The sequence below is a fragment of the Lucilia sericata genome, unplaced genomic scaffold (genome assembly GCF_015586225.1).
Source record: "Lucilia sericata isolate MDLA Ls3-8-SP2 unplaced genomic scaffold, ASM1558622v1 Contig003559F_arrow, whole genome shotgun sequence".
Classification (NCBI taxonomy): domain Eukaryota; kingdom Metazoa; phylum Arthropoda; class Insecta; order Diptera; family Calliphoridae; genus Lucilia; species Lucilia sericata.
Genome location: NW_023996930.1, coordinates 5,968 through 16,932, shown reverse-complemented (window position 1 = coordinate 16,932; position 10,965 = coordinate 5,968). Strand labels below are relative to the sequence as shown.

The following is a 10,965-nucleotide window of genomic DNA, read 5'->3' as shown; positions in this document are numbered from 1 at the left end:
CTTGTCCGTGTTTGTTCAGGATTTACTCTAATCATACCAGATTTTTATCACAGTGAGTTCTCTGTTTGTAAGAACAAGACCTCGTCTTATTTCATGGATTCGAGTTTCGGTCTATCGATTACGTCTCTAGGTGTTGTTGCCTACTTAACAGAGGCCATTCAATCTGCGCGGTTGTAAACGGTTAAACAACGGGACAACAATGGTCAGAAGTTGGATAGCTCGAGTACTTGAGCACAGCACGCCCTATGGTTGTAAAAGTACAACCGTGAAATAAGGCCAAAACGACAGTTGTTCACGCAAAGTACGTGGACTTCTATCAACAGATTGGTAACTAAGTATATCTTAGTTGATAAATTACTTGAAGAACTGCAACTTGAGTCCATTAGAAAGTTATGGCTCCAACATAACGATAAAAATATTATACGCCGTCATACCTGCTCTGAAAGGTGATCAGGTACATTCTTTCGATTTTTTAGATATTCTGAGAAAGAGAGAGATGCAAACAACTGAAATTCTGCAGAACATCAAGATTACCAACCATTTGACAAGATAAGTCAAGACGTTAGTTGTAAAAACATTGATAAATGGATAGACGAGTTTACAATGCCTGTGAAAGTGATGAGGGTCATGCTGGTTCTTAAATCTGGAAAAACTGAGAGCAGAAGTAAATCGCTGATTATTATTGTTTAACAAAATTTTAAAACTATCTTTTTAAACTCTAGGTCATAAAAAGGACATTTCAAAAATATACAATTAAAAAATTCTTGTTATAAACGTGTTATAGGCGCAGAGAAACCGAGTCAACTGACGTGTTCCAATTATTTTTACATATGACGACTGTGGCAAATTTCGTATTTATTCTGGAACACTTCTTTCTATATTGGTATTTCGTGTGTTTTTGTTTTATAAAAATAATTTTTATAAAAACCGAAAAAAACACAAAAAACTGAGAAAATTTCAAATGACGATGTTGGGCTATTTATAATTTTAAAGACAAAGAATGAGCAAAATATTAAAAAAACTACCCACAACAACATTCATTCCGTTCATAATACGTGTGAATGTACAAAAAAATTTATGATTCCATTCGTTCGTTTATGTGTCTGTCTGTTTGACTCGTTTTCCACCTGTTTAGATTTTCCTTAAATAATTTTCATTTATATTTTGTTTTGCAATTTGTTTGGTTGGTGTTGCTCTGTTTTTACCTCTATGACAAAGTGTCATTTGTGGTCTAACACTGGGTGGGAGGATGGCGGGATTGTTTGAGTGTGAAACCATCCGACCACTCATTCACATTTGTGTCAAGTGGACAGAAGTGGATTTTGAAATATTCGTACATGAAAAAAATATTAGAAAAATTTTAAATAATTGTGTGTGTTTTTTTATCAAAAATATTTTGTAATTTATTTGGTTGTTTATGTTTTGAAATTATTATAATTAAAAAAAAAAAATAAAAAAAAATATTAAAATTAAAAAAAAAATAAAATCATATTTTATAGTGTCCAAATCTCCAATTAGTTGGCTTTATTAATTAAATAGTATTAGCAAACATTTACGACTTTCATGTCTCTTGAAAATAGTTTAATTTAGATTTTTTTTTTAGTTTTTCCATATAAAAACATATTTGTTTTAGTGATTATATTTTTAAACATTTAATTTGTTGATGTCTTTTACATATTATTTATGACCTTGACTCTTACTTTCTCGCCATAAATTTTATTAGCAACCATTGCGAAAAGCACCCGAGATTTTTTTAATATATTTTTCGCAATCATAAATCATTTGAATTGTCATCTTAATAATGAATATAAATTAAAAAATTATTAAGAAATCAACGAAATTGTTTATGATTGTTTTTTTTTTTTTCGTTCGTACTTTATACAGACAATGTCAAAGTGCTAATTTAATTTTATGTAGATTTTCTCATTAGACCGAGACTTTCTTACTTATTTTGCAAAATTTTCATTCATTATTGGAGTGAAAACGAGAAATTAATTAAAGCAGCTAAAAGCTGAAACCCAAGTAGGAACTTATCATTTCAGGCAAGGAAATTTAGTACTTTTAATATTAACGAATACCGTATATTCCCCACCTTTTTGGTCTAGTCTATAGTCTAGTCTATAGTCTAGTCTATAGTCTAGTCTATAGTCTAGTCTATAGTCTAGTCTATAGTCTAGTCTATAGTCTAGTCTATAGTCTAGTCTATAGTCTAGTCTATAGTCTAGTCTATAGTCTAGTCTATAGTCTAGTCTATAGTCTAGTCTATAGTCTAGTCTACAGTCTAGTCTATAGTCTAGTCTACAGTCTAGTCTATAGTCTAGGCTATAGATGTCTATAGTCTAGTCTATAGTCTAGTCTATAGTCTAGTCTATAGTCTAGTCTATAGTCTAGTCTATAGTCTAGTCTATAGTCTAGTCTATAGTCTAGTCTATAGTCTATTCTATAGTCTAGTCTATAGTCTAGTCCTATAGTCTAGTTCTAGTAGTCTATAGTCTAGTCTATATTCTAGTCTATAGTCTAGTCTATAGTCTAGTCTATAGTCTAGTCTATAGTCTAGTCTATAGTCTAGTCTATAGTCTAGTCTATAGTCTAGTCTATAGTCTAGTCTATAGTCTAGTCTATAGTCTAGTCTATAGTCTAGTCTATAGTCTAGTCTATAGTCTAGTCTATAGTCTAGTCTATAGTCTAGTCTATAGTCTAGTCTATAGTCTAGTCTATAGTCTAGTCTATAGTCTAGTCTATAGTCTAGTCTATAGTCTAGTCTATAGTCTAGTCTTAGTCTAGTCTATAGTCTAGTCTATAGTCTAGTCTATAGTCTTAGTCTAGTCTATAGTTTAGTCTATAGTCTAGTCTATAGTCTAGTCTATAGTCTAGTCTATAGTCTAGTCTATAGTCTAGTCTATAGTCTAGTCTATAGTCTAGTCTATAGTCTAGTCTATAGTCTAGTCTATAGTCTAGTCTATAGTCTAGTCTATAGTCTAGTCTATAGTCTAGTCTATAGTCTAGTCTATAGTCTACTCTATAGTTTAGTCTATAGTCTAGTCTATAGTCTAGTCTATAGTCTACTCTATAGTTTAGTCTATAGTCTAGTCTATAGTCTAGTCTATAGTCTAGTCTATAGTTTAGTCTATAGTTTAGTCTATAGTCTAGTCTATAGTCTAGTCTGTAGTCTAGTCTGTAGTCTATCTATAGTCTAGTCTGTAGTCTAATAGTCTAGTCTATAGTCTAGTCTATAGTCTAGTCTATAGTCTAGTCTATAGTCTAGTCTATATCTAGTCTATAGTCTAGTCTACAGTCGTCTATAGTCTATATCTATAGTCTAGTCCTATAGTCTAGTCTATAGTCTAGTCTATAGTCTAGTCTATAGTCTAGTCTATAGTCTAGTCCTATAGTCTAGTCTATAGTCTAGTCTATAGTCTAGTCTATAGTCTAGTCTATAGTCTAGTCTATAGTCTAGTTATAGTCTAGTCTATAGTCTAGTCTATAGTCTAGTCTATAGTCCTAGTCTATAGTCTAGTCTATAGTCTAGTCTATAGTCTAGTCTATAGTCTAGTCTATGTCTAGTCTATAGTCTAGTCTATAGTCTAGTCTATAGTCTAGTCTATAGTCTAGTCTATAGTCTAGTTATAGTCTAGTCTATAGTTCTAGTCTATAGTCTAGTCCTATAGTCTAGTCTATAGTCTAGTCTATAGTCAGTCGTCTATAGTCTAGTCTATAGTCTAGTCTATAGTCTAGTGTATAGTAGAGTATAGTCTAGTCTATGTCTAGTCTATAGTCTAGTCTATAGTCTAGTCTATAGCTAGTCCTATAGTCTAGTCTATAGTCGAGTCTATAGTCTAGTCTATAGTCCTAGTCTATAGTCAGTCTATAGTCTAGTCTATAGTCTAGTCTATAGTCTAGTCTATAGTCTAGTCTATAGTATCTATAGTCTAGTCTATAGTCTAGTCTATAGTCTAGTCTATAGTCTAGTCTATAGTCTAGTCTATAGTCTAGTCTATAGTCTAGTCTATAGTCTAGTCTATAGTCTAGTCTATAGTCTAGTCTATAGTCTAGTCTATAGTCTAGTCTATAGTCTAGTCTATAGTCTAGTCTATAGTCTAGTCTAGTCTAGTCTAGTCTAGTCTAGTCTAGTCTAGTCTAGTCTAGTCTAGTCTAGTCTAGTCTAGTCTAGTCTAGTCTAGTCTAGTCTAGTCTAGTCTAGTCTAGTCTAATCTAGTCTAGTCTAGTCTAGTCTAGTCTAGTCTAGTCTAGTCTAGTCTATAGTCTAGTCTAGTCTAGTCTAGTCTAGTCTAGTCTAGTCTAGTCTAGTCTAGTCTAGTCTATAGTCTATAGTCTAGTCTAGTCTATAGTCTAGTCTATACTCTAGTCTAGTCTAGTCTAGTCTAATCTAGTCTAGTCTAATCTATACTCTAGTCTATAGTCTATTCTATAGTCTAGTATATAATCTCCATAGCGATATCTGTTCGAGGAGACATTAAATGGGGGGTATGATCAGTTATAGACCGATCAGCATAGAAAATTTATTACAAAGATTTTGACTCCTATAAAACTAGTTTATGTTGAAATTCATCTCTATACATGTTTCTTTTTGTGCGTTAAGTTTTTATACCCTACACCACTATAGTGGGGAGGGTATTATGCGTTTGTGCTGATGTTTGTAACACCCAAAAATATTGGTCTTACACCCACCTTAAAGTATACTAATCGGCTCAGAATCACTTCCTGAGTCGATTAAGCTATGTCCGTCTGTCCGTCTGTCTGTCTGTCTGTGTGTCCATGTAAACCTTGTGCGCACTCTATAGGTCGCAATTTTTGAGATAATTTGATGAAATTTGGAACATGCACTTCTCTTGGTCCAAGGACGAACGCTATTGAAAATGGTTGAAATCGGTCCATTATTTCAGCTAGCCCCCATACAACCGGACCCCCCGAATAGGGCTTTTGACCTGATAATTATGTTAAATGATCCACTATCTCTACAAAAATTGGAAAAAATTAGTTATATATATGTCTTAATAATTATAGTGATTTTCGTAAAGATCGGGCATTATTTGACCCTAGCCCCCATACAAAGTCTCCCTCAGAAAATGACTTGAATGTCCACAATTCACTTATAAATACTAGTATCACGATGAAATTTGGCACAAATGAGTTTTATATAAACATAATTCCCAACAATAAATTTTATAGGGATCGGACCAAGTTTTACCCTAGCCCCCATATAACCGGACCTTCCGATTTGGGCCTTTTAGCTCATAACTTTGTCAAATATACGACTATCTCTCCAAAAATCGGCATAACTAAGTTTGATATAATTATAAATAACACTGTCGATTTTTATAATGATCGGGCATTATTTGACCCTATCCCCCATACAAAATTCCCTTCAGAAAATGACTTCAATGTCCACAATTCACTTATAAACACTAGTATCACGATGAAATTTGCCACAAATAGATTTTATATAAACATAAATGTCGACATTAAATTTTATAAAGATCGGACCAATTTTTGCCCTAGCCCCCATACAACCGGACCTACCGATTTGGGCCTTTTAGATCATAACTACTATAAATATACTACTATCTTCCCAAAAATTGGAACGACTAAGTTTAATATAATTATAAATAACACTGTCATTTTTCGCCATGATCGGAAAAAAAAGTAGCCTATTGCCAGACATACAGGAATGTGCTGTGAAAATTTGACACATATAAACATACAAACAAACACACATTCATTTTTATATATGTATATAGATAATTCCCAATAACACATTTGATAAGGATCGGCTCAATTTCTGCCTTAGCCCCCATACATCCGGACCTTCCGATTTCGGCCGTTTATCTTTTAACTACGTCTAATATACTACTATCTATCCAAAAGTCGGCACAATGTGGTGATGTTTGCAACACTCAAAAATATTTGTCGTTATTAAGCTATGCCCGTCTTTGTGACCGTATAAACCTTGTGTGCACGCAACAGATCGCAATTTTGAATATAATTTGTTAAAATGTGTCACATACTATTTTCTGGATCCACTGACGATGGCTGTTGAAAATGATTAAAATCGGTTTTTATTTCTCCTAGTCAGCATACAATCGAACATGAACAGACATTATTTGGAACCTATATAAGATTAACATAAATGCTTTATTATTGAAATTAATCACATTTAATATTCGCAATTGGTGTAGGGTATCATATGGTCGGCCACGCCCGACTATAATTTCTTACTTGTTTAATCTTATGTATGGGCTTGGATCCAATATGAACTGATTGTCACAAAATTAGACAGATATCTTTTTTAAGTCAATTTTTAGCGACAATGTCATTTACTAAAGAGTAAAATTTAGATCTTGTTTATGAAAAACTTCATTTAAAGTCTTTTTATGAAGGGGACTTTATATAAGAAGAGCGCCTTATTGATCATACCCAATTATGTACCGATCCTCATAGAATTGGGTAGAAAGATGTTTGTTCCAAAAAAAAAAATCCTTGTTATGATGGATTTCATTACTCTATTTGTATGGTGGCTAGGTTCTAATGTGGGTCGATTTTATTCGTTTCCATTACTAAACTAGAAAGTATATTTGCAAAATTTCAGTCGCCTAGCTCTTTTCGTTAACAGCCACGCCGCCGGGCGGACATGACTAGAATCTAATGAGATCAAATATATGACCATATATATACGACCAATATTTCGATGTGTTGTAAACGGAATGACTAATAGAAATATCTAAGGTTTGAATTCCCAAGTAGCCTGTGGGCTTTAGGGCCTTGATTTCAAAGAACAGACAGTCGAATATTGCTAAATCGACTTTACTAACTATATTTCAAAATATATACATATATGAATATTTCTATATATTTGATGACCGATATTTAACAAAATTGTTTAAACCAGAAATATATTTTATATTTATAAAATGCAGAATGCGTTGCACATCTAATAAAACTTTAACTTTTTAAAATAAATCATTTAACATTTTTCCAATTATTGTTTACAATTTCAATATTTAGAATTGATTTATTTATTACATTGTACATACATATGTACATATTTTCCTGAACTGTTTTTCAGTTTTTAAACCAAATTATTTTATGATTTTTAAAATAAACATTCTACAAATAAGTTTTTATTTCAAATGCACATTTCACACACATATTTTTAACATAAATTGTTGATTGATCAAGGGGAAATTCTTATGAATTTAACATAAAAAAAAATGATCGATGATAAACAAAAATTTTCACAATTTCCACAATAATTTAGTGCATCATAACAAAAACGAAAACTATTTTTCAAATATTCTTTGGGTTTTTTTTCTTAATATACAAAAACATTAAAAATATTATTAAAAAAAATTTGTTTAATAATTTTTGTGTGTTTTCTTTGAGGGATACAAAACAAAATAACAACATTCCTTAATTGTTGAGGGAGAGATATGTATTAGGAAGTACTTTTCGAGAAGTGTGAATTGGGGTGTTAAAAAGTATGTGAATGGTCTAGTAAGTTTAGGAAATATATAATTATAAAATGTACACTCATGTTTTTAATAAAAAAAAAAAACAAAAAATATTTTTGTACTTTATGATGAAAATTTTTGAACAATTTTACTAATAGCATTTAAAAATGCGTGGGCGTGTAGCTAAATTTATACTCTTGAGTGAGTGAGTTGTGTGATAGATATTTTTGGAAATTATTGTTAAGAAAATTTTCCGTTAAAATGAGTTTGTGGTTGGGCTTATGGACTTGTAGTGAACTTTTCGGAGAGCGTGAGAGCTAATGGGAATTGAGTGTTTTTTTTATGTTCATTCGTATATTTAGCGAGAGTGTGTGGGTGCCGCGGAAAAATAACGTTAATAACGTTTATTGTGAATTGAAAATCAAGGTGTTTATAAACTCTAGCATCGGCGAGGATCAGTATCAGTCTACTTTGGATTTTTAGCAAAGCAACTTTTCCAAAAAACACAAAACAAAACACAACATGTCTCTCGAACGTGCTATTAAGGCTAAGGTGAATATGGAAACAGTGAAAAAAAGGAACATTTTTAAGTGAATTTTAAGTGAACAAAGAAAAAATTTGGAATATTGAAAAATTTTTAAAAATTTAAATCCTAAAAATTAACAAAATTATGAAAAAAGTGTACAAAATATTTGAAAAATGAAACAGTTCGAAATTTCTAATTTAACCTTGAATTTGTTGTAATAAAAATATAACAATATTTTTCAAATAATTTTAGAAAAATGTGAAAAATTGAAATTGTTCAAAGAAATCGTAAAATTTATAAACAGAAGTAAATTAAGTTTAATTATAAAGAAAATATTTATATAAAATTTTATGAAAAAAAAAAACTAAACAAATTTAGAATTTTTTAAAAAATTTATAAAAAAAAATGTGAAAAAATTAAAAAAATTCTAAAAATATTTTTAATATTTTGTACTTAAAACTAAAATTTGTTTAACACTCTACTACTCTTCTTAGATCGCTGGCAAGCGTAACCCCCAGATGGACAAAGAAGCCCAAGAATGGATGGAAGCCATTTTGGGTGAGAAATTCCCCGCTGGTGTTGAATACGAGGAACATCTTAAGGACGGTCAAGTTTTGTGCAAATTGATCAACACTTTGTCCCCCAATGCTGTGCCCAAGATCAACACCTCTGGCGGTCAATTCAAGATGATGGAAAACATCAACAACTTCCAAAAGGCCTTGAAGGCTTACGGTGTACCCGATCTTGATGTATTCCAAACTGTTGATTTGTGGGAAAAGAAAGATATTGCCCAAGTAACCAACACCATCTTTGCTTTGGGTCGTGCTGTAAGTTATACTAACGCTTCTTCCTCTAAAATACGTTAATAATATTTTCTATTATTTTATTTAACAGTGCTACAAACACCCTGAATTCCAAGGTCCCTTCTTGGGCCCCAAGCCTGCTGATGAATGCAAACGTGAATTCACCGAAGAACAATTGAAGGCTGGTCAAACCGTTATTGGCTTGCAAGCCGGTACCAACAAGGGTGCCACCCAATCTGGTCAAAACATCGGTGCTGGCCGTAAAATCTTGCTCGGCAAGTAAATGCCTTCAGATCCTTCAAATCCCACCCACCCCTCACTCAAAATTTTGTACGGTTTTAGTTTAAGTTAAAAATTCCTTTTAAAAAAACATATACACACAAAACACTCACTCTCACAACAACAACACCAATACATTTTTCTTTTCTATACAAAATTTATTAGAAGGAAATTGTATTTTTTTTAAATTAAAAGAGTAAAAAAAAAGTTTTTTGTATTTTATATAAAGTAAACATAAGTTTATGTTTAAGTTAATTTTATATTTAAAAAGAAATGTAAAATTAGTTAAAATAATAGAAAAAAATAAAGAAACGCGTTTCAAATAATAAAAAAATGAACTGATCACTTAAATTAAATGGGTTTTATTTAAAATACTTAATTTGGAATTGAGTAAAATGATTTTGAAATTACAGATTTTAAAAAGAAAGAACGCATGGCTTCATAAAAGCGCGATTAATCCGGACATCTTTGGAAAGAAACCACTACAAGTTTCATGAGCACTTCGGCAACCAAGACTCTCGAAATGTTAATGAACATTCATATCAAACGTTCCCGATCGCATGGCAGACAGAGAACTTGTAGGGAGCTTTAAGCTCTGATATCAGAAAGCATATCATGGTAAAGCGGAACATTAGAGCAAATACCAGCAGGAATCCTTTACTATACCGATAGCTCTAAATTGGAAGACAATAAGGACCTGGAGATCTACATTAGAAACATAGAAATTTAAATACACTAACGTTTACTTACAACACTAGCTTCCAGTCAGAAGTCTGAGCTATAACGGCATGTAAAAACAGTGTTGGAATAAATATGGTACCACCAAAGGTTAGGATATTTACCGACACCCCTTCCGAAGTTGCAAAGGCCATCAACGCTGCCAAACCATCTATGGCGATTGACCCTGATGACATTTTCATGCTGATGCTTGACAATGGTTTTTAACCTGTCTACGAGCAGCCTGATATTACCCAATGCTTAGAAAAAGGATAGAGTCATCCCGATACTAAAACCATGGAAGAACGCGACAGAGGGTCAATCCTACAGGCCGATTTCCATCCTATCACCAGTCGCTAAGGCTCTTGAGGCGTATGATGCACAGCACCACCTCAGCATTAACCGCCATAACCACTCAGTGTGACGCTGGACTTATTGAAAACCTTCGATACAGTCAGCCATACCACACTCATCCAGGATATCTTGCAGTCCACCATGCTCAACAGTTTGAAGAGATGTATTGTGAATTATCTGCATGGTCGTCAGTCGTTCGTTGAGATTAGAGACTAGCCATCAAAACCCATATAGTTAAACAAGGAGTACCACAGGGCAGTGTCCTATCTCCCCTAATGTTTAACTTCTACCTCTCTAAACTCCCCACACCTCCACAGGGTGTGGAAATTATATCATATGCGCACAACTGCACCATAATGGCAACGGGCCAAAACGTTGATGAGCTATGCGATCGAGTGAATGGTTATCTCAGAGAAATACATAGCTTCTTCACTGGACGTAACCTGAAACTACCACCAGTGAAAACTTTAGCAATACTCTTAACCAACTGGACGAAGGACTGGGTATCATTCCACTCGGGGATAATTGGCAATTGAAGATCGAATGTTGTTGCTATCAACCGTTCGACCCAAGGAGAGCGCAATAATCATATACGGTTACTTGAAATAATAAAACGGTGGGGTGACCCTAACGAGAGAACAAAAAAACTTTTCCGAATGAACAATTAAGAAGGCGTGAAACTTTGGAATACTTTCTTTAGAAAGTTTAACAGAACCACTCCACTCAGTTGTAGTATTATATATAGTAACAGTGAGAAATCTCAGGAAGTTATATATCTTTGACTCAGAAAGCTCACCAAGGTAGGATAAGAAGTAGT

The 10,965-nt window shown here is 32.9% G+C and overlaps 1 protein-coding gene across 1 annotated transcript; it reads left to right on the top strand.

The window, feature by feature from the left end:
- Positions 1–7,810: 7,810 nt before the first annotated feature.
- On the top strand, positions 7,811–9,176 carry LOC119614870 (muscle-specific protein 20). The gene is made up of 3 exons (XM_037970967.1): positions 7,811–8,021; positions 8,490–8,822; positions 8,890–9,176. The coding sequence occupies exons 1-3, from the start codon at positions 7,992–7,994 to the stop codon at positions 9,079–9,081; spliced, it is 555 nt and encodes a 184-aa protein (XP_037826895.1). The 5' UTR covers positions 7,811–7,991; the 3' UTR covers positions 9,082–9,176.
- Positions 9,177–10,965: the final 1,789 nt, after the last annotated feature.